The sequence below is a fragment of the Mustelus asterias genome, chromosome 26 (genome assembly GCF_964213995.1).
Source record: "Mustelus asterias chromosome 26, sMusAst1.hap1.1, whole genome shotgun sequence".
Taxonomy (NCBI): Eukaryota; Metazoa; Chordata; class Chondrichthyes; order Carcharhiniformes; family Triakidae; genus Mustelus; species Mustelus asterias.
Window position 1 is genome coordinate 5,657,810 of NC_135826.1, and position 24,227 is coordinate 5,682,036.

General features: G+C 43.8%; 2 protein-coding genes across 2 annotated transcripts in view; both read right to left on the reverse strand.

Moving 5' to 3' along the window:
• The window catches only part of LOC144479438 (phospholipid-transporting ATPase ABCA1-like), a 174,324-nt gene that overhangs the window by 117,165 nt on the left and 32,932 nt on the right, over positions 1–24,227 (reverse strand). The window contains exons 4-8 of the mRNA XM_078198097.1: positions 24,022–24,163; positions 20,572–20,699; positions 8,332–8,453; positions 6,532–6,726; positions 4,939–5,028 (exon numbers count right to left, since the gene is read on the reverse strand). Coding sequence (XP_078054223.1) covers positions 4,939–5,028; positions 6,532–6,726; positions 8,332–8,453; positions 20,572–20,699; positions 24,022–24,163 — 677 coding nt within the window. The remainder of the gene's footprint in view (positions 1–4,938; positions 5,029–6,531; positions 6,727–8,331; positions 8,454–20,571; positions 20,700–24,021; positions 24,164–24,227) is intronic.
• Positions 1–24,227, reverse strand: part of LOC144479440 (tight junction protein ZO-3-like) — a 335,349-nt gene that overhangs the window by 7,153 nt on the left and 303,969 nt on the right. The gene's annotated exons all lie outside the window — the stretch shown is intronic.

Here is a 24,227-nt window from a genome sequence, read left to right on the forward strand (position 1 = left end):
CAACCCTGACCAGCCTTCTGCCATCAGAGCAGATTGACCTTCCTCAGGTCACCAGCTCCCTCCCTCGGTCCTCCACAGCTCCACTAGAGGCCTGCATGACCTGCCCTGTCCCGAGCTGCCTGGTCACCCAACCTCAAACCCACCAGCCCAACTTTTCCTTGTCCAACAAAGTGCCTCATACCAAAAGAAAAGAGCCCCTCCACCTCACTTAAATTCCACCTTGAAAACTACCTCACCCGCTGTACCCCACCTTGAACCAGTCCTGAATCTGAAAGTACGTGTTTCTCATTTGCTGCAGAAGGTGTAATTTGACCTGGTGAGTATGTGTTTAATGAGAATGCAGAACATTACAAATAGGTTCCCGCAGCTTGCCATCGGGAATCCTGATCAACCTCCAATCCGCTGCAAACTTCATACTTGTTACCAGCGATCGGGATTTGACGACCTCGCTTGGGTAAGGTTCGTAAAATCCCGCCCGAGGCCAACAGAGAATTCCTTTCCGTAAACCTCGCCCACCCAGGCCTGCTATGTCTTGCTAATCGGGAATATTTTGCCTCTTGCACAATCAAAATCCTCTGCTCACCTCATATCTCCTGCTCTCAGGAACAGAATTAGCTTCTGCCCCAGGTTCCATCTCTGAAAGGAGAAATGCGCAAGGATTGGGCTGTGATAAAGGGAGGGAGGAAAACAGGCACTGCAGGTTTATACCGCCCGCAGTTTATGCGTCAGAACAGATGATGTGATAAGGGGGAATTGGGATAAGAGAAGGAGCATTAGGAATGAGCAGATCATCATCATCGTCAATGGTTTCAGCCCCAGTGCTAGCCACGGTCTTGGTCCTGGCCACTCCACAGAGGAAAAAAAAAACACACAGCAGTGCCTGTTCCTGGGAAGGTTAAGTGTTGCTGCCTCCAGTTATGTGACACCTTGCCTTGCAAGAGAACGTGTGAAGGGTGTCAGTGAGTGTGGTACAACGCTTTTGGAGGTTGAGACATTATTCAACAGCTGGCTGTGTGTGAAAAAGTCGCAAGAGTCATTTAGGAGGCTTGCAGCAACGCGATGGGCCAGAGGGTCAGGTGAAGTTACGAATGTTAGGAATTAATCAGGATTGTTGGAGAATATTTTTAGATGAGTGACGGGGTGTGGTGCCGTTGAAGGTACAATTTCTGATTTTGACCATTCGTGCCAGGTCATTGAACCTTTTGCAACACCGAATCCAGATCTGCCGGGCTGGATTCCTTGGATTTCTATAGCTGTCTTCAAAGGATTGGTATGGAAGTATTTCGTGGGTAGATGACATTTCCACCTCCTGCACAAAGGCCTCCATGCAGTGCTGGAAAATCCCTCTGTCCCATTTTTATCTTTTCCAGATCAGAATCATAGAAGCATAGAACCCTACAGTGCAGAAAGAGGCCATTCGGCCCATCGAGTCTGCACCAACCACAATCCCACCCAGGCCCTATCCACGTATCCCTACATATTTACCCACTAATCCCTCTAACTTATGCATCCCGGGATACTAAGGGGCAATTTTAGCATGGCCAATCAACCTAACCCGCACATCTTTGGACTGTGGGAGGAAACCGGAGCACCCGGAGGAAACCCACGCAGACACGAGGAGAATGTGCAAACTCCACACAGACAGTGACCCGAGCCGGGAATCGAACCCAGGTCTGTGGAGCTGTGAAGCAGCAGTGCTAACCACTGTGCTACTGTGCCGCCCCCAATCAAGGGCGGGGTACCTTCCAGCACCTGTTACAGCCACAACACACTGCCCTTGAAGAGGCGGGATTGGAGTAGTGCAAGTTAGCCTCTACAATACTCCACACCCTGCTCCGTTATGCTGCCACTCACTACCCCGGTTATCGGTTTCTGCACGTTGCAATTATTTAAATGAGCAGGCAGCATAGCATTGCTGCATCAGAAACAATCGCTATGGGTTAATCATGCATCACGATCCCAGTGCTTGCTTTTGTGCCCTGTCCAGTTTTGTGGCTATAAGATTTACACTTCAAGGCTGGTTGATTACTGAGCATATAGTTGCTGGTTATGTAATAATGTATTTTAGGTACTTGGTGTTTAGTTAATGGGCTAGGTAAATGTAAATTGTGAAGGAAAACTGGTGACAGTCTGATTTCTTTGTCTCTGTGTCAGAGCTAAATAGCAGCGACTTTGTGATTTAATTGGTAGGCGCCACCAATTAAAAAGAACTGGCTTGTTCAATGGTGGAGGCACTGAACTGATTAACTAATGAATCGAGATATATCCGGATTATTTTTCTCTCACTGGAGACACATGCAAATTTCTGACCGCAGGGGCTAAGGGCTCTCCACTCTGCTGCTGTAAAATTTCACATCCGCTGAACATCTCCAATCAGATTTTCACAGGAATATTGTTTACTATTCTCAGGAGGCAATCTCCCAGGTTAACCAGCAAGTTGCAATGGGGGTGGCGTGGTGGCACAGTGGTTAGCACTGCTGCCTCACAGCATCAGGGACCCGGGTTCAATTCCAGCCTCGGGTCGCTGCCTATGTGGAGTTTGCACATTCTCCCAGTGTCTGTGTGGGTTTCTTCCGGGCGCTCCAGTTTCCTCCCACAGTCCAAAGATGTGCTGGTTAGGTTGATTGGCTATGCTAAAAATTGCCCCTTATAGGGCAAAGCTCGGGCAAATGCCTGGGGTTATGGGGTGGGGCCTGGGTGGGATTGTGGTCGGTGCAGACTCAATGGGCCCAATGGCCTCCTCCTGCACTGTAGGATTCTATGATTCTTAATTTGATCTGGGATCAGCAATCAGAAGCGTCGGTTTGGACAATAAAACGCAAAAACCAAAAAAAGTGCCCAGAAATTATTCCAAAAGCTGCAGGTGTGAAGAATTCACAAATTCCTTAAAATGAAGGTGGTTTTTGAAAATTGAAGCAAAGTACTTTCAAAATCTTTGTTCATCCAATTTGACGGGCATTTCAATGGGAACGGTAGTTAATGCTTCACAGGGATTCGCAAGGCATTCATGTTGCAGTGTATTTTTAGTATCTACTCTCCCGATTCACATTGCTATTTATTTGCACATAAAGTATAATTGCTTTCATCAGGTCAGTATAACGATCCAACATTTGGAAGAGAGTTGTGTTGTGTGGGATGTTGAGAGTTCCAATAAGCAGGTTATTGCAAGTGGCATCATTGTTAGCCCATAGAATGTACCTCTTACAAAGTACAGCTGCCAACCCTCCATGTTTTATTTCCTGAATATTGGTGTGATTAACCCTGAGAAAAATCAGAGGAATATATGTTTTTAAATACTTTGTTCTAAAAATACATTAGAGATAGAGTAACAGGCAGTTTAAATATTGGGGCATTTACTAGAGTGATGAAACCTCCAGGAATAGGTCCAACCAGAGTTGGAAATCCAAAATGCAGAATATAAAACAGTTCAAACTCCTGGCAACATTGTTGGCTTGTAATTTGAACCCTTTGACATATTTCTACTCCTTGAACATGCTTGTGCGTTTAATGTTTCTGAATCACTGCATTACAATGCAGTCATTTTACACATCTTAAATGGCAAATCTAGTTATCGAGTTCAATTGATTTAATATCTGCATTAGGGCCAGTGACAAGTGATGACTGGCAGTCCACAAAGTGACATAAGAGTTAGACCAAACCAACTCAAATAGCTGCAGATAAACATCAGTCAGAAGCAGGCCCAACCCTTTGCAAACTAACAATCCGAGGAAAACAGATCCCACTCTGGTTCAAAGGTTTTATACTGTAGCGTTATCGTGCTCAGAGGAATTTCGAGTAGCAGCTAAATTCTTTCCAATCTTCTGGCCAAGTGGTGAATGTGTTCAAAGCGGATTGAACACAACACAATGCCTGCATGCAAGCAACTCCAAATCAAAGAAGCTTTTCTTAAGAGTGTCATTAAAATCTTTTCACCGATTCTTGGCATCAGTTTTATCTGGAGCCTATGCCCCAGCACCTCATGGGAAGTTAAGAGAAGGAAGCAAATAAATTTGCAAAGCAGAAAAACCACAGTCACAAAATATTCTATTGAATAAGACTACAATCAATAAGCCAGCATACAATTCCTGCTGTGACTAGTACTGTACACTTACAGCAATAATACCAAAAAAGGTCAATATCAAGTCTTTTAAAACAATCAAGGCAAAGTCTGAATAACATGACTAAACAAAAACAAAACTGGATGGCTAAGCTCCAATCTCAAATCTTTCTTCTTTTAAAAAGAACTTTATTTTGCCAATGTTCTCCCGTTCCTTTTCTTTCTTGACGGTCTCATTCAAATATAATTCAACAGTTGTGAACACCTCACCCACATGACCACTCCTTTGGTGTCCAAGTCCAGAGAGAGGGTGTTAAATGAAAGGCATTAGAACCAACTCTGATAATGTCCTCACCTGCACTCAGGCTAAGATTCAGTTACAACGTATACAATCCCATTAAAATGATCCAAACTTTGTCAAAGAAGTAAACAAAAGGAAAAGACAATGGGCAGTGGTTGGGAAAAGGTTTATGGTCACTTTGGCTGATGGAGAAAGAAACATCTCTTTCGATTACACTGCAATACTGGTCTTGTCCTAGAACTGTGCACTTTCAATTTAGTTTTGGTGTAAAACAACTACTTGCACACCTGGAAAGCAGGAAAATGTAAATGCACACACACACACGCCGGTTAGGTGGATTGGCCATGCCGAATTCTCCCTCAGTGTACCCAAACAGGTGCCAGAGTGTGGCCACTAGGGGATTTTCACAGTAACTTCATTGCAGTGTTAACGTAAGCCTACTTGTGACGCTAATAAAGCTTTTTTTTAAAAAAAAATGCACGCAAAAAAAGAACAAGAGATTTAGATACATTTATTCACGAATTTCATGCCATCTTTTACAGCCCATGAAACATCGTCAAGTAGTTGTGTAGAGATTTACCTGCTGCACAAGAGATCCCATTTTGTGTAGAAAATTGTTCAGGGCATTAGTTGCATTCAGTGTGTTTGCAGCAGTAAATGTAACCCTCTCCTGCAGGGAAAACAAATGGATCAGAAACAGGTAGGTGTACACTAACAAAATGGCAATAGATTGGATTTGTCCATCACCATGCAAAAACAGATGAAATGCAAAAACAAATCTAGCACTACAGATTTGACATGTACATATTTAGAACACCCTTAGCAAGAATACATTTACTTACTAACCGACAAATGTCACAAAATAGAGGCTTCTTATAGCATAAGGAGAGACTACATTGATTTAAATTCCATAGCTACTTCTGGGTCAGTCAAATATCCATAAATGGACAACAAAGCACTTTCTATTATATATAAAGCTGCTGCTTTGAATTGAGCATCAAAAAAACTGCTCGTGTAAGAGTCAGAAGGATCAAACTGCATTCCAGGGTCAACTTAGGCTGGCATCCAACGTAGTGCTAAGAGAGTTATAAAAAGTAGAGACATAATCCTTTACCAAATTTAGAAGAGTGAGGGGTGACCTAATTGAGGCGCACAAGAGCCTGAACGATCTTGACAAAGTGCACGTGGAAAGGATGTTTCCTCTTTGGGGTGAGTCCAGGACTAGGAGCCATGGTTTTTAAAATTAGGGGCCATTCTTTTCAGGACAGGGATGAGGAGAATTTCTTTGCTCCTCAGAGGGTTAACCAACTTTGGAACACCGCCTCAGAATCATAGAAACCCTACAGTACAGAAAGAGGCCATTCGGCCCATCGAGTCTGCACCGACCACAATCCCACCCAGGCCCTACCCCCATATCCCTACATATTTACCCACTAATCCCTCTAACCTACGCATCTCAGGACACTAAAGGGCAATTTTTTTTTTTTTAAAGCATGGCCAATCAACCTAACCCGCACATCTTTGGACTGTGGGAGGAAACCAGAGCACCCGGAGGAAACCCACGCAGACACGAGGAGAATGTGCAAACTCCACACAGACAGTGACCCAAGCCGGGAATCGAACCCGGGTCCCTGGAGCTGTGAAGCAGCAGTGCTAACCACTGTGCTACCGTGCCGCCCATGGCAGCAGAGGCAAGGTCATTTAAATCGGAACTAGATCGATTTTTGCTAGGCAAGGAAGATCGGGGTGGATGAAAATGTAGAATTAGAAACAAACGGATTAACCATGATCTTGATGAATGGTGAAGCTGGCTCAAGGGACCAAGTGGCCCAACTCTGCGCCTATTCCATATGTTTGTAAATCATGGTTCATTCTGTGGAGTGGTACAGTAAGACAGCATAGTTGATGGTGCCAAGCTTCATATTCAGCAAGGTTCAAAACAGTGAGCTAACAGGATGCAGATATGAATTAATCCTGCACATTCTCAGGCCTCCTGTCTTGTTGCTCACGGGATGCTCAGGAATAAGAGCAGAAGCCATGTAACACCAAGTTTTAAACTACTGCCAAGGTGGATCTTTGCAACAGAGACTACGATGCACAGTTATCATGCTACGCAAAGGCCAGAACACAAATCACAGACTTCAGATTATTAAATAAAAGGAAACAAACTAACCGCCAAGAGTTTGGGTAAGTTGATCTCTGAAAAGAAAATAGCTGTTGCTTTCTGCAGTGTCTCCTCCGGTAAGGCACACAGACTCTTGTGTAAACGGTTGAGTACCCTCTTGTTCTTTGTAATCAAGAAGCTGGAGAGATGGGATATGTTGCAAACAATCTCTTTATAACTTGCCCTTGGACCAGCAAGGGATATCTGCAAAAATCCAAACCCAGGTAAACTAAAGACCAATCCAAGTATATAGAAATCTGATGGAAGCAAGCTTTTCAACACAAAATAACTTTCTGGCTACACGTAATCTTGGTCAAAGCTGTAAGTTGCTTTTATTTTGTTCATGGGATATGAGCATTGACACAAGCAACATTTACTGTGCATTTCCAATAGCGCGACAGGCTGGTGGTGTTCCAGGTTTTTGAACAAGTGGCAGTGAAAGAACGCTGATATTGTTTCAAGTCAGGATATTGAGTGACCTGGGAGGATAAATTGTAGGTGGTGGTGTTCCCATGCACCTGCTGCACATGCCTTACATGGTCAGGGGTTGGGAAGGTGCTGTTGAGGGGGCCTTGGCCAGCTGCTGTTGTGCATCGTGTAGATGGTACATGCTGCTGCCAGTGTGTGTCAGAGGTGGAGTGACTGAAAGTAGAATTTCTGGAGTGTTCTTGGAGCCGCCCTCACTCAGACAAATGGAGAATATTCCATCACACACCTGCCTTGTAGATGGTGGACAGACTTTGGGGAGTCAGGGGGTGAGTTACCCATGCCCAGCCTCTGACCTGCTCCTGTAGCCACAGTATCTATATGGCTGGCCCAGTTAAGTTTCTGGCCAATTCTCAATTTTGGTGCCACCAATGCTGACAGTGTGTCAACAAGTGATTGCCAAGTGATCACCCAGCAGAGGGGACAACTTTCTGTGAATAGTTGACTCAGATTTTGAACTGTGGCTGACAAGCTCTGCATTCGTTCTTGGAACAAAGATGATTTGCTGACACACTAAAAATAGAAGCGATTGAAGACCCACAAAATGTCCAATTTGATCAGGAGGAGATATTGGGGGCAGAGCCAGAACCCAGCAGTGCTTGTTGCATGGTTCCCAAAAGTGGTCCTCAAGTAAGAGGCTGGTCGAGATAGTGGCCCTTAATAAAAATGTTCGGGAATAACACGGATGAAGAAACAGACCGAAACAAAAAAAAATACCAACTATGCAGAAGAAAATGACCATGTTGCAGGGAAACACAAGAGATGCAGACACATCTCATTATTACTTTTTGCATCTCAATTCCTTTTCTCCCCTTCCCCAAGTTTCCACCCAAAAACATGAATCCTGAAATTGCACAACGGTTCATCCAATCTCCTGTATAACCTTGGCCATTTCTCTGGGAATTCTGCCAATCTCCTACCAGACCCAACGGCAGAAGGCAGGAGTCCAGTAGAATTTCTGGGTTGTTAAACATACCTAGATACAATTGTGTAGATACCAGGTACCATGTACAAGGGACTATTTTTTCACTAGACAAAGGGTGCTGGTGTTTTTGAATTTGCAATACAATAGGGAGGCACATCTAACTTGTCAGGATTTCACAAATGGAAACCTTGGTTGCTTTGTTCTTTTTGTAGCCAAACCACTATCATTGCAGTGAGAGACAGGGGATTGAGCCTGCCTGGTCAGCCAAGCTCAATGGTCAACAGAACCATCACCATGGACTGTGCTCTTCTCATTGCATCCCATCATACTCTGCAGCTACTCAACTCCATACAACTCCTCTGCAAGAACTTTCCATACAGCTCCATCTTAGCCATTACCTGCTCGAGATTTATTTTTGATACCATTAAGTCGTTGACCACCTCTGTAGGAAGTGACGCATTTTTCAGGAGAAACTGGGATAGCGTCTGATTCCTCTGTAGATATTCTCTTACTGGCAAACCTATGGAGGAATCAAAAGGAAATCAATGCATTGACAATGTATGCACAATCAAACCTCAAGAAATTATTCCGAATTACAAACGTGGAGAACCTGTTCTATTCCGCTGATGACAGGCCTGTAATAAACAAATCTGATCCACTTATTAACATAATTCACCACATAATCATAAAGTTAATCATTACTGAATAATGAAGATTTGAAAAATTGGGTGCTTTCCGGGTCGTTACCGGACTGATTTTTTACAAACATTGAGGCAGTGCTGGGCAGCAGACATGGAGGCTTTGACATCTGAGAGACAACCCCGCCCTCGTCTCTGACCTTTGTCATATTTATTTTAATCAAATCATCTATGGTCATTGCTTCTCTGAACCTTCCTCTCTTGCCTTTAAGCTCTTAATGTTCCATCCTTCATACCACCTTCTCCCCAAGTCGTCACTCCTGAAATCTGCCACTTCCTCATTCTTTCCCAGTGGCTTTCTTCCCCCTGGAGAATTTCTGCTTGTAAAAGACCAAAATGATACCACCCAACCAGTGCTTGCTCATTTATTCCACCTTCTCGCCTATTCTTCTGAACCTTGGTGTCCTATCCAAAGAAAATCACTTGCATTGTATTCCTCAGATTTAAAAACATTTATTCTAATTCATGAAATATCAGGACAGGGGGCGAGTGTGCTAATGTGAAATTCTGTATCAAGCGACTTAAGGCTGATTTTTCATCTGGGTACGAAAGGTCACATCTCATCCCTTACCATGTTCCTCTAGCCTTTCCCCAGGTCAGCAATGCTGCCTGTGCAATGTGCACACTCGCCCCCTGCTGAGGCCGGGTGCCCCATTTTAAATGAGGAATGAAAAATTGCATTTCCATACTCGCACACAAATTTTCAGCTGATGGTGTGGGGTTTGGCAAGTCCATTAAAAAGCAAGGCAGGTTTGCAACAGTTTAAAAAACCACCTTTGGCATCCAAACAAATAGTTCACCAAATTCACCCTGAATCACTTTGGCTATGGCATCATCGCAAGGATCCCACTCTGCGGGATGGTGTTTTTGGTTTCATAACCATCCCTCCGCAACACATCATCTTCTCCATCCATTGGATTAAATACTTTGCATTTTGTGAATGCTGTTACCCTTATCAAAATTCATGGCCATTTCATCCTTGGTGCCTTTTGGGTTTTGGAATGCAATCATCAAGCGTCTTTCCTGGCATGCCACAGTCATGAGGGAATGTCTGGGGGGCAGCCATGTTACATTCAGTTTAGTAAAGACACTACACTACCTCCCTCTGTGAATCCTGAACTTCCTAACCCACAGACCACAATCTGTCGGGATAGGCAACAACACCTCCTCCACAATCATCTTCAACACCGGTGCCCCACAAGACTGTCTTCAGCTCCCTTCTATACTCCTTATATACCTATGACTGTATGGCCAAATTTTCCTCCAACTCGATTTTCAAATTTGCTGATGACACCACCATAGTGGGTCAGATCTCAAACAAAGAAGAGATGGAGTACAGGAAAGAGATAGAGACTCTGGTGAACTGGTGCAGCGACAATAATCTCTCCCTCAATGTCAACAAAACGAAGGAGATAGTTATCGACTTCAGGTAGCGTAGTGAAGAACATGCCCCTGTCTACATCAATGAGGATGAAGTAGAAATAGTCAAGAGCTTCAAGGTTTTAGGTGTACAGATCGCCAACAACCTGCCCTGGTTCCCCCACACCGACACTATAGTTAAAGAAAGCCCACCAATGCCTCTACTTTCTCAAGACCAAGGAAATTTGGCATGTCAGCTACGGCTCTCACCAACTTTTACAGATGCACCATAGGAAGCATTCTTTCTGGTTGTATCACAGCTTGGTATGGCTCCTGCTCTGTCCACGACCGCAAGGAACTACAAGTACTGACAGCAAAAGCTCTTCACCCAGATCCTGACAAAGAGCTGTAGCAACGCAACAATTTGTTGGATTTGTGAACTGAGTAAAACTTTGCTTGATTTGTTGCTGGAGTGTGAACCATAGCTCACTGCCAAGGATGGCCAGTGGTATTGGGGCACAGAATGAGAAACAGCGTTCACTAAAATTAAACAATTAGTGACGACTACGTGAAGTACTTGGATATCAATGAAGTCACCTTGCAGTGTGATGCCAATGAGATGGTGTTGGCACAACTGGTGTGGGGTGGGAGCAAGAGAGGAAACGAAAGAGAAAAAATACAATTTAAAACTTCTAGAAAAGTTTTATAGAGTCAGAGGTTTCCAGCATGGAAACAGGCCCTTTGGCTCAATTTGGCCACGCCGCCCTTTTTTAAAAAAAAACCCTGAAGCTAGCCCCAATTCCCTCTGTACCCATCTTACACATGTAACTTTCTAAAGGCAAAATTGTACCCGCCTCTACTACTGCCTCTGGCAGCTTGTTCCAGACACTCACCACCCTCTGTGAAAAAACTGCCCCTCTGGACCCTTATGTATCTCTCCCCTCTCACCTTAAACCTATGCCCTCTAGTTTTAGACTCTCCTACCTTTGGGAAAAGATATTGACTATCTAGCTGATCTATGCCCCTCATTATTTTGTAGACCTCTATAAGATCACCCCTAAACCTCCTATGCTCCAGAGAAAAAAGTCCCAGTCTATCCAGCCTCTCCTTATAACACAATCCATCAAGTCCTGGTGGCATCCTAGTAAATCTTTTCTGCACTCTTTCTAGTTTTTCTCCCTGCTGATTCCACACAACTTTCCTTTTCTTGGTTTCCAAGGTAGGGTTTCATATCAGGACCATTCTTACAACGTGAAATAGCAATTATAATCGTCTGGATCGAGATTCATTTGTATTTATGGTGTAAATCCAGCTATTTCTAACCCCCATGTAGAGTTTGACTCGAGCTTCCCTCCTTGCAAGGCTAATGACGGTACGGTCCCAATGGACCAGCAATTGGTGGCTATTTGCGATTCACGGCACATCTCAACCACACCACAAATGGGTGCTTTTCTTTTAAATAAACACACTAATAACAGCCTTCACCCCAAGTTCACCATTAATTTTCTGGCAAACATCTATTCTGCTGCTAAATTGAGGAGTTAAAGCTGTAATATCTAATTAATGTTAAAGCAAACACTGGGTGTGATCTTTCACTGGCTTGTTATTCAGGCTGTGGACCAGAATACTCTACATGTTTGTGGGCAGCTCAATTGAGAGTCTCCAGACCTTGTGATTCTGGGAATTTCTGTACTGGAGAGCTGTCTTGACATGGTTAAAGACTTTTTAAAGTGACACACTCAGCAACTTATGATATTATAGTCAGTTGGAAGATATTTTTATTGCATTTCTACTTAAAGTTAATTGATTTCTTTTTGCTAAATTTGCAGCATACCACAATATGGACCCTTCCACAAAACATCAATATTCCACTGCTAGTGTCAGCAGCAAGGTCTCAGACGGAGTACAGTATGGGCTAAACTACAAAATATTGAGTCCTCAGGATGTCAAAATGCTTTAATTCAATAGCCTGGTTATTAAACACAAAATAATAGGTGTAGGAGTAGATCAGATAGCCCACAGGCCTTTTCCGCCATTTATTGTGGTCAGTGGGCTTCAACTCCACTTCCGTGCCCACTCCCCATATCCCTCGATTCCCTGAGGCCAAATAGCATCGAAGGCTATCCTTGCCTTAAATATATTCAATGATGGAGAATCCACAAACGTCAATGGCAGAGAATTCAAAATATTTATAACCCCTTGAGTGAATTAATTTCTCCTCATCTCAGTCCCAAATGATTGGCCTCTTTTCTGGAGACTGTGGTCCTTGTGTTTTAGATTCCCATAACCAATGGAAACGGTGTCTACCTGATCAAGCCCCTTCACAATAGAACCATAGAACGCCTACGGCACCGAAGGCCATTTGACCCATCCACTCTGCAACAATTCTCCGAAAGAACATCTTACCCAGGCCCACACAGCTGCCCTTTCGCTTAAACCCCGTGCATTTACCATGGCTAACCCGCACATTTCTGGACTGTGGGAGGAAACCCACACAGATGTGGAGAGAATGTGCAAATTCTGCACCGTCATCCAAGGCTGGAATCAAATCGTGCGGCAGCAGTGCTAACCACTGTGCCGCCTTAATTGCACATTCATGTACATTTGATTGCCTCATTCTTCCAAACTCCAGAGAATTATAAACCCACTTTGCTCAGCCCATTATCATGGAACAAATCCCCTCATCCCACTGACCAATTTAGTGAATCTTTGCTGTAACTTCAACATTTTTTCACATCTTCCAAAATACTCTTTTCTATCCTTCCGACTAAAGTGAATAATTTCACACTTTCCTACATTATACTCCATCTGCCATCTTGTTGACAACTGACTTAATCTGTCTAGATCTCTTTGCAGCTTCTGTGTCCTCCCCACAGCTTACCTTTCCACTTGGCTTTGCGTCAGCAAACCTAGATACATCACTCTCTGTCTCTTCATCCAAGTCATCAACGTAGATTGCAAATAGCTGAGGCCCCAGCACTTACTTTGGCGGTACTCCACTATTCATTACCTGCCAACTTGAAAAATATCCATTTCTGCCCACTCTCTGCTTCCCATCTGTTAACCAGATTGGAGGCAATACATTAACACGTACTAATATATTCCCTCCAACTCCATGCACAATTATCTTGTCTATTAACCTTTTGTGTGGCATCTTCTTGAAAGCCTTTTGGAAATCCAGGTAAACTACATCTACTGGTTCTCCTTCATCTATCTTCACAGCTACATCCACAAGAAACTCCAATTTATTTATTTTTAAAAACAGCATTTCCCTTCAGTAAAAACATCGACTTGGTCGAAATGTACTATGCTTTTCTAAGTTCCAGCATTTAACCTAACATCGGTTGTTGGGAAATGGGCCTCAAGTTTCATTTTCTCTCCCTCCTTCTTGAAAGATTTTCAGTTTCCAACATGGGCCTCTTCCCAAAGCCAAAGAACTCAGGAAAATGGCAGTGTATTCACAATCTCTGCAGCCATCTCCTTTAGAATCCTAGGGTGTGGGCCACTAGGCCTCAGCGATTTGTCACATTGTAATCCCTTCAAGTTCTCCAATACCTTTTGTGTTGATATTCATTTCCCCGCTCTTCTTGGCCCCTAGTTTACCATCCATTTCTGGGATGAAACCACAACGTCTATTGTGAAGACAGACAAAATATTTGATTTGTGCCCCCGTCATTTGCTCATTCCCCAGAATAATTTGTGTTTTCTCCGATCCTAATGGACCAACATTTACAAAAATTCTCAGAATCCATTTAAATTTCTGGCTAGTTTACTCATTCTATTTTTCCTTCCTTTTTAATCAACTTTTTGAAACCAATTTTGTGATATTGTAAGCCTCTTCTTTTAATCTATTATTTTTCAGGAGGCAGAACAGTGGCAAGCACCGCTGCCGCACGGTGCCAGGGACCCGGGTTCAATTCCCAGGTTGGGTCATTGTGCAAACTCCACACAGCCATTCTCCCCGTGTCTGCATGGGTTTCCTCCCACAGTCTGAAAGGCGTGCTGGTTAGGTGCATTGACCTGAACAGGCGCCGTAGTGTGGCAACTAGGGGATTTTCACAGTAACTTAATTGCAGTGTTAATATAAGCCTTAGTTGTGACTAATAAAATAATATTATCACTAACTTGCCAAGTGAGCCCCTCGATGGGTCTTTCTTGCTAAGTTTTTCCCCCCCATGGAATGTATTTTTATGGTGCATTTCGAATTGCTCATTTAAATGTTTTCCACTGGTCATTTGCAGCCCTACCTTTGTCTATTTACCCAATTTATCTTGGGCAGTTCTCCCTTTAAAACTATGCAATTGGCTTTCTTCAGTTTAAGATTCTTGTGTTTCAAATTTCACCTGGAATTCAGTGGCATAATGACCACTATTTCCTGGTGGATTTTTCACTATGGCATTACTATTTCGCCCTGCTTCATTACATGATACAAGATTGAAGATATCTTCATCCCTCACTGATTCCAAGAAACTAATGAAAACATTCCACATCTTCTAGACCATTCTTGTCAATTTGATTCAAAGTTTATTGATTCGTCACAAGTACACTACATTAACACTGCAATGAAGCTACTCTAATTCCCCTCGTCGCCACACTCCAGCATTTTTCGGGTCAAAACACTGAACCAGCACGTCATTGACTGCGGGAGGAAACTGGAGCACCCAGGAGGAAACTCACGCAGACACAGGGAGAACGTGCAAACTCCACACAGTCAGTGACCCAAGCCGGGAATTGAACCCGGGTCCCTAGCGCTGTGAGGCAACAGTACTAACTAACCACTGTTCCACCGTACCTCCCTAGTCCCGGTCTAGAAGATTAAAGTCTCCCATAATTATTACATTGCCCTTGTTAAAGACTCCAATGATTTATTCGCGTCTAGGTGACCCTTTGTCAGAGCTAGTTTAAAAAGACAGTCAACAACAAATCACTCAAAAGTCTAACATTGTTTACATCATAAAATTATTCATGTTTACAGAATTGCATTGACTGGGGTTGTATTACATCAGGTGCGTACTTGAAGCAGTGTCAGGCTGCATACGTACTTCAATATTACTCTGGGACCAACACCTCTTCTCCCTCACACATATGGGAGAGGTAGTGTTGAGTGGAGAAGCAAACTCCTCAGCCAATCAACATGCAGGCATATGAGAGGGGAAATCCGACAGTGCAGAAAGAGGCCATTTGGCCCATTAAGTCTGCACTGACTCAGAGCAGCCCACCCAGGCCCAATCCCCGTATCCCCACACATTACCCCGCTAATCTTCCTAACCTATATATCATGGGACACAAAGGAGCAATTCAGCATGGCCAATCCACCTAACATGCGCATCTTTGGACTGAGAGGGGAAACCCATGCAGACACAGGGCAACTGTCTATTTGGGGTTTGCACAGTCACCCAAGGCTGGAATCGAACCTGGGAGGCAGCAGTGCTAACCGCTTCGACACTGCCGCAGACATAGGTGTGGGGTGTGGGAGGGGGTGGAAGAGAAATGTGGATGAGATCCTTTGCGTATCCACATTATACAGTAGAACTCAGCACAATCAGCAATCTGTTGTCAAAATATACGAGGAGGAAGAACAGCAACCAAGGTTACCTTGCCCAGACAGAAACATGAAAAAAATGATGGTGAAAGCTTCAGGCTCGATCTAGCATTGACCATTAGATGTTAGTTAAGCTGTAACACAGTAAACCGTGATGGACAGAATAACCACATCTGTCGTAGGTGCAATATGCAGACAGTCAACAGATAGCCATCAGTGCTTCAGATCTGAGTGTCTTCAACAGGAAGTGAGTCAGCATTTCCTCCAGCAACTGATTAAATATAGCAACACAAACACGCTTTAAAAAAAAATATGTCAACTACACAAGCTCATCAAATCACAATCTATTATTTTTATAAGCTCCGAGGGTCAAAGACAGCGACAAAACATCAGCATTATTTAAAATCAGTGATCAAAGAGCAGAAGACAAAATTGCCAAGAAAATACAACTTAATCAGAAGGTTAAACTTGAGGCAATCACTGCTTGAGGAACCATTATTATTAGATCTACATTTTTGTGTTGTCTAAAAATGCAATTGGAATCTTGTGCAACTTTAGCTGACTAAGTAATTAAATTTGAATACAAACCCACTTGATGTTAAATTGGGAGAAGTGTAAACTTGAAAGATTTTTCAAGCTCTGGGCTAGAAGGCAGGCAGCACAATGGAAATGAAACTGATTTACAAATGGAGATCACAGTCTGCAAGTGCGTTATGTGCTGAATTACTGGAACATTGAATTTTACCGCTGAGTGATAGGGACAGAGGTGGCGTGCGGGAGCATCAGGACTGCTCTACGACAGACCGACTGCCGGCCAGGGAACTGCTCCAAGGCCCAAAGAGAGCACCTTGGTTACAGAAGGCCACCCTTGTGGCCCCAACAATCTGAGGAGGTTCCCTCTGACCCCCCCCCCCAGTCTTCTCAATTTTCACTTATTTACTTAACTCAAGGCATTCTGCCATCTCAGCAGCACCCTCTCCTCCGAGTGCAACTGAGGCTTCCCAGTTGGCAGCATCATGGACAAGCCTGTCTTAAATTGGGTGGTAAACCCAGAGGTGGCCGATTAGAAGACCACCTGCATGCCCAGTCGGTCCCGATGCCAGCAAGTTGTGGATTTGGGATCCACTTTTCACCCCAACTTTGGCATCCCAAAGAAGTGGTTAAATTCAGGCCATTGCTTCGGTTTCCCACAGTAATAAATGTTTAGTAAAGGACATGGGATGGCTGTCATTGTCTCACTGAAGTGAGGAAGGGGGTCCTCTACGTCTGTCACCATTTCCCCTCCCTCTGCTGATTTAGAACAATTCACAATGAACCGTAAAAAATGATTTATTCTGGTGTGCATTTGTGAGCGAAGGTGAAACATAAAAAAAAAAATCAGTGAACAACTCCGCTTCTGACCTTATTAAAAAGGGCAGATTGATGAAGCAGCTGAAAATACTTTCTTGAGGAATTCTTGCAGCAATGTTCTGAAGCTATGACAATCACAACCAAATTCCACTTGTGTCAGGTAAGATTCCAATAGTGGAAGGTTTTTACTTAAGACTCCCATTGACCGCAAGTGCCCTGGAGCAATTTGGTATAGTTGGTTCAATGCTGTTGAGAGGTGGGGAGATACGAAGAGAGGACGGCAAGAGGGACTAAGGGAGGAGAAGATGAAGGAGCAAGGATGGAAAGTTCTAGTCAACAGCTTCATTGGCTTTATGTAGTCACTTACTTAGCTACCCATTGCTTGCAGGCGTCAAGGTCTAGCTTTTCCATTGTTGATTCTGGGAAAAATTAATTGGAGGGGGGATAAAGTTGACAAATGGACATGCCAACTGCCAGTACATATTTTCATGCAAACCCTCCTCTGTACTCTTCCCCCATACAGGGTGATAATTCAGCCCATGGAGTTCTTGGGGGCTCAAATAAGTGGCCACATAGAAACTAGAGCATATAATCAAGCCAACATACTAATCATGCAGAAGTGCCATCTTCCAGGTGAGTTGTTAAATTTAGGACCAGCTGTCAGATAGATTTGCGATATCCCATGCTGCTATTTAAAGAGCGATAGGGAGTCTTTCCTGATGTCTTGGCCAACATTCATCCCTGAACCAACAATGCAAAAAAAAACACCAATTCATTTATTTCATGGCCATTTGTGGCAACGAGCTTGGAAACTGACATGTAGGGAAACATGGCAGGCAATGGTGGCTACATTCCAAAAGCAGGGGCACCTCAAGGTCATAACAGGTGTGATACAAATGCAGACTCTTCTTTCCTGATTCACACAAGGATGGATTAGAGAAACAGATATGGAAATTTCGTGAGCTCAGGTCACAATGTTCCAAACTTCAGGTTATTCATTTTAATATCCTCCACGTCAGATTCTGCAGATAGCCCTCTGTCAATCTAGACTCCGGAATGTCTCAATTTATCCCGATACACCCTACCCACCTCCCCAAAAAACATATCATTCTGTAATAACGTACGCAGAAACATTGGGAGCACATTGGAATAGAAAATGACAAGATTCAGAATATTTACCCCAAAATCCGAGCCTCCGTCTCTTTCACTTTACACAGAAAGAAGTCCCACAACACCAGGCTAAAGTCCAACTGGTTTACTTGGAATCACGAGTTTTTGGAGCACTGCTCCATCAGGTGAGTCACTCACCTGATGAAGGAGCAGCGCTCCGAAAGCTCGTGATTCCAAATAAACCTGTTGGATTTTAACCAAGTGTTGAGAGACTTCTGTGTGTCCACCCCAGTCCAAAGCCGGCATCTCCACACCACTTTACACAGAGACAGCGACCAATTAAACACCTCTTTTGGTTCAAAACAGTCACTGAATAAGTGAAATGATACAACAGGATAACATGGGATAGGAAAAGACTTTCCCTTCAGCCGTCGCAGATGCCACTGATGAGTTACAAAGGTGACCTCCTCAATTGTTAGTATATTTTGCATCATCTTTTTGTAATGAAAGTTTCAATTTAAAATTACAATGCTACAATTAAAGAATAGAAAGTGGAACTTGAGAAAATTGAGTCACAGAAAATTGAGAACTTTCTTTAAATTGTGTGCTGGATTTTGTGTTCTATACTGTGAAGGTGAAAATCAGTGGCACAGAATGGCTGCCACGTTTACCATGCATCAAGTCACTGCACTTCACAATTATTAAACTAAAATAAATTCATCATCTCCTTCATACAAGATGATGGAATTTTCCCAAAGTTTGTCAGAGTGTCAGGTTCAGCTTGAAACCCGGAGAGCATCTCTCCAGACACACAGCCGGGTTTTAATTCCGGATTCTTTAGCAGTCATGCAGAGAGAATCTGGGGGCAAGATTTATGCCGTTGCTCTGGCAGGGCAGGATCTGATAGAGCTGACAGAACCGGCTCCAGAGAGATCAGGCCGTCCCAATCTGCACTGAGAATAAACTCCCCCCTCTCTCCACCCCCATCACCTAAATCGTGGCCCAGTATAGGAGCAGGTGGTCATATGACCTGTCGGGCCGACAGCAACATTCAATATTGTGGCTGATCTTGGACTTGACACCACTTTCCTGCTCCCATCCCATATCCATCTATCGCGGCCTCAGATTTAGTCAACGGAGCATCCATAATCCCCTTGGGAGTAGGAGGATTTCAAAGCTTCACAACTCTTGAGTGAAGTAGTTTCTCATCTTATCCTTAAACGATTATCCCCTTATCCTGAGATTCTATCCAGTTTGTTTTTGACATGATATGGCCCTACACAAACCCAAGTATGCCATCACTTATTTTTTTTTAAATATACTTTTCCAATTCAATCAAATCAAATCCAATTCAGAGTCTCAACAAGTTGAGACATTTCAGATCCAGGCTGACAAGACAGGGCGAGCGACCAAACCACCCTGTCCTGGGCCTGATCTACATGAGCCAAGCTGATTGGAGAAGGGGGAGGTTCCTCCTCCAAGACTTGAGCTCATTTGCATCTTAGCCTAAAGGCCGAGCTGCCGCTTTTAAAAATTGCTTCATATGAAACATATGAAGCCTCAGCGTAACCCAATGACCTCGACCAAGTGCGGCCGACAATGGGGTGCCGACCATACACTTGATCTTAGCCAAAAAGCCGAGTATGCCATCACTTGTTTTTTTTTTATATACTTTTCCAATTCAATCAGATCAAATCCAATTCAGAGTCTCAACAAGTCGAGACATTTCAGATCCAGGCTGACAAGACAGGGCGGGAGACCAAAACCACCCTGTCCTGGGCCTGATCTACATGAGCCAAGTTGATTGGAGGAGCAAAGCAACACCTCCTCCAAGACTTGAGCTCATTTGCATCTTAGCCAAAAGGCCGGGATGCCGCTTTTAAAAATTGCTTCATATGAAACATATGAAGCCTCAATGTAACCCAATGACCTCAACCAAGTGCAGCATCCAATCCATACTACACTTGATCTTAGCCAAAAGGCCGCCGAGTATGCCATCACTTATATTACACAAATAAAGAGCAACAGTTGACAGGCCAAGCTCCAATGTATCACAACCTGACTGGAGATCCTGGAAAATGAAGCACTTCAAGCTCAGACTGAGTCGAGCAGAGCCCAGGTTTGGTTTACATTATTGATCTCCAATTTCAGCCGAGTGGATCCAGCTCGGAATCTCAATTGATCCCAGTTCACGGTGGCCTCACTGGAAAACCACCCTATTCACAAACATTCCCAATTCCTTTCTTTAAATATTTGAGAATGGATATGCAGGACAGATTTATGTGAAACTGAAAGCAAGAGCAAACCCTTCAGACAAGGATTTCCCAAACCTCGGAGCTTGGACAACCTTAATGATTAAGCCAGGGGCATTCTATCTGTGAAACAAAAAAATTGAGCAATACAGGAGCAAAATATGACAGATATGGATCTGGAGACTATTGCTCAGGAAGGAACTGTGCCAATGAAGAAATGAAGCAATATTGGAACAACAGATGACATTCTTAGAAGGAACATACAAAACATTAACAAGTTTTAGCATCAACGCAAATAACTCATTGGATGAAACAAAGCACTCATACCGGACAGTGGAGGGCTGTTTTTACTGAACATTTTCAATGCACTGATGAGTTCATGGATGCTGTGAAGAGTGTTGTCCTGGGTTGCGTGATGTAGCACCTTCTGAGCATCAGAAAGCAAACGTGAAACACTGCATAGACAGGGGGAGAAAGTCATATCCATAAATACCTCGATTAAAAAAAAGGTGAAAAATGTCAAAGCGCTCTCTTTCCTCATATTTAGCAAGGGAAAGCTACCTCTTTTGAAATTTTTCCCTCCTGAACAGTCAGCATTGTTGGACACCACATCAGGAATGCTGGTAACCTTCGTCGCACCCACTTCAAACGCAGACATTGACTAGGAACGTCAGCTACTTGTTGAACATGAACCGTATTGCATCTTTCTGACTTGTCTCAGAATCCCGACAGTGCCGGAGGAGGCTATTTGGTCCACTGAGTCTGTACCAACTCTCCGACAGATCATCTCACTCAGGCTCATCCCCATAACCCCAAGTATTTACCCGCTAATCCCTCTAAGGGGTAATTTAACATGACCAATCCATGCAACTTGCACATCTTTTAGCTGCGGAGGAAACCAGAGCACCTGGAGGAAACCCAAGTAGACACGGGAAGATCATGCAAACGCCACACAGAGCGTCACCCAAGGCCCGAATTGAACCCAGGTCCATGGCGTTGAGGGGCAGCAGTGCTATCTGCTGTGCCACCTTTGTTCCTAATCATTATTCTGGAAAATGCGTATGAACAAGAATCCTGGCAGATTTCCACCTCCCAAATCCAGGGGAAGACCGATCACAAAGCCCCTAATGCTCTCGCACTGGAGTTTAGCTAACTCGATATAGAGCAGCAACCTTGGGACATTCACTCGGTATGGTTCAGCACTCTCCGAATAAGCTCCAAGAGGTTTATTTTAGTGAAAACAACTCTACAGAGGATGTTCAAGCCTTGCAATGCTGGCTAACTTCAGCTACAGCGAGTACATTTATGCTGTTGATTTCTGTTATTTGTCCCAGAGTTCAGCTTTCATGGGAGAAGGGGCAAGGGACACGCCATGGGGTGTGGAGCAATCAAGTCTGGGAAAGAAATGCAGAAAGGACGAAATGGCAAAAGGGAGCATTGATAATGTTGCAGGTTGCCAATATATCGGGATCCTGATATAAATACTTGCTTCTAATTGCAGTGAGGCTCTGGATCTGTGCCTCATAGGTTTCTGCATGGCTAGGTTCACATTCCAATATGAACTGAAACCTTAGCTTTAAGCTGTGAGCATGCTATTTCATCTTCTTTTCAAACCAAGCACGTCACTGACCCAAAATAGGTACTGGGAGGTAAGACTGAGCAATGAGACCAGAGAGATTAATCACTGGATGATATCAGATCAAGGAAGTTATTTTGGTCCACCTAACTTCATTCAGTCAAAAAAGTCTTAACTGCCAAATCCAATTGGCTCTTAAATAATTCCAAGACTTTCACCTCAGTATTCCAGCTGGAAGCCAAGCCAATTCCAAACTTCATAAGAATTTTCTGTTTTCATTACTAAATCTGCTATCCATAAATTTGAGCCTATGCCCCTTGTTCTATCCTCCAATTAAATGAAGGTAATATTCTGGATTAAATGTTTCCATTTCATTTATAACTTAATTTCATTTCATTCACCTTTTAAAATCATCCCTTGGGACGCTCATTTCCAAATTGAAAAGTCTAAGGGCTGGACTTAAGGCCCAATGGGGGTGGGACCAGAGGCAGACGGGTCCAGGGTTTACGTCCACTGGCACAGTCCCTATCTGGAGCCATTTTGAAAAAGGATGGGTCGGGGCAGGATGACTACTTGGCCACAAGCAGCAGGTGGTCAACGAGGCTAGTTAAGGCGCCTCTTTCCTGTGCCGACTGGAATTTTCCAGTTGGCAGACAGCTCTACACTGTGACCACCTTTTGAGACTGCCAATAAGCCATTGTTGGAGAGCCTCCTATTGGCCTTCCAGTCCATGTGCCATTCTTAACTGGATGGCAAGAGTGCCATCGGGCTATTATTTGGCTGATCCTGCAAAAAGAAAATCATGTCGGGTGACTGTTCCGGACCTGATGCGGGGTTGGAGCCCACATTTGACTCCGGCATTGAGGTCCCAATCCCAAACTGAAAATTCAGCCCCAAACTTTCCTCTTATCTCAGACCCTGACGATGGAAGTCAGTCTCATAAGACCATAAGAAATAGGAACTGGAGTAGCCCTTCAAGCTTGCTCTGCCATTTAATAAGATCATGGCTGATCTAACACTCAAAAACCTATAAATTTCAACCTTGAAAATATTCAAGGACTTGGCCTCCACAGCTTCCTGGAGGAATGAATTCCAAAGAGTCACCACCCTTCATAGAATCCCTACAGTGCAGAAGGAGGCCATTCAGACCATTGAGTCTACATCGACTTTCCAACAGAGCATCCCACCCAGGTCCTATCCCCATAACCCATATTTAACCCCTTAAATCTTCCTCACCTACATATCCTGGGACACTAAGGGACAATTTAGCATGACCAAAACACCCAAGCTGCACATCTTTGGACTGTAGGAGGAAACCCATGTAGACATGGGAAGAACAGGCAAATTACAGACAATCACCCAAGGCTGGAATCAAACCCCGGTACCCGGCGTTGAGAGGCAGCAGTGCTAACCACTGTGCCACCACTTCAGAGAAAAAAATCTTCCTCAAATCTGTCCTAAATGAGCTCTCCCTTATTCTGTGACTACGTCCTCTGCTCCTACACTCTCCTACGAGTGCAAACATCTGCCAACATTGACCCTGTCAAACCCTCTAAGAATCCAATGTGTTTCAATCATATCACTTCTCATTTTTCTGAACTCCAAGGAGTGCAAACCCAACCTGTTTAACCTTTCTTCATGTGGCAGTCTCTCCATACTGGGATCATCCTAATAAACATCCTCTCTGCTGCCTCCAGTGAGAATACATCTTTCCTTTAATAAGAGGGTGAAAACTGTGCACAGTATCCTCACTCGTACCTTGTACAATAGCAGCAACAACACCTCTACTTGTATACTCCAGCCACATGGAGATAAAAACCTTCAGTCCATTTGTCTTTCCTATAGCCGTCTGCATCTGAATGCTAGCTTTCTGACTTGCATGATCCTCCAGCTACTGGCTCCAGCTCTTGGAACATCTCATCGCTTGGTGAACCAGACTAGAGCTCTGCACAGCTTGGATCAGGCAGATTCCTCTGGCTTCACACTCCTCAACCACCTCATACACCAGCCCTACAGCAAACGCCGCATTCTGGAAACCAAGATAGAGTCCATATTCTCAACTTGCGCTAATAAACCTGGTGTTGTGAGACTTCTTATTGTATACGATTGTCCTGGCTGTGTTTTACTCCTCGTTGCTCTGCATTGGTTGAATACACACATACTTCGGGAGGTGAAACAGAATATGTTCTGACATTACTTACATGGATTGGTTGAAATTCCCCACAACTCCTGGAGTTTCCCCCGGTGTGGCTCGCGGGAAGCAAGGATTTTCAATATTACAGATGGCTCCTTGTATCCATGGCAACGTCCCTGCTGATGGCAATGCTTTGTTTGGAAAATGACCTGTCAAGAGCAATGAGCAAACTGTAAAGCCAAACTTCCCTTTTCCCTTTCCCACTCTTATTTT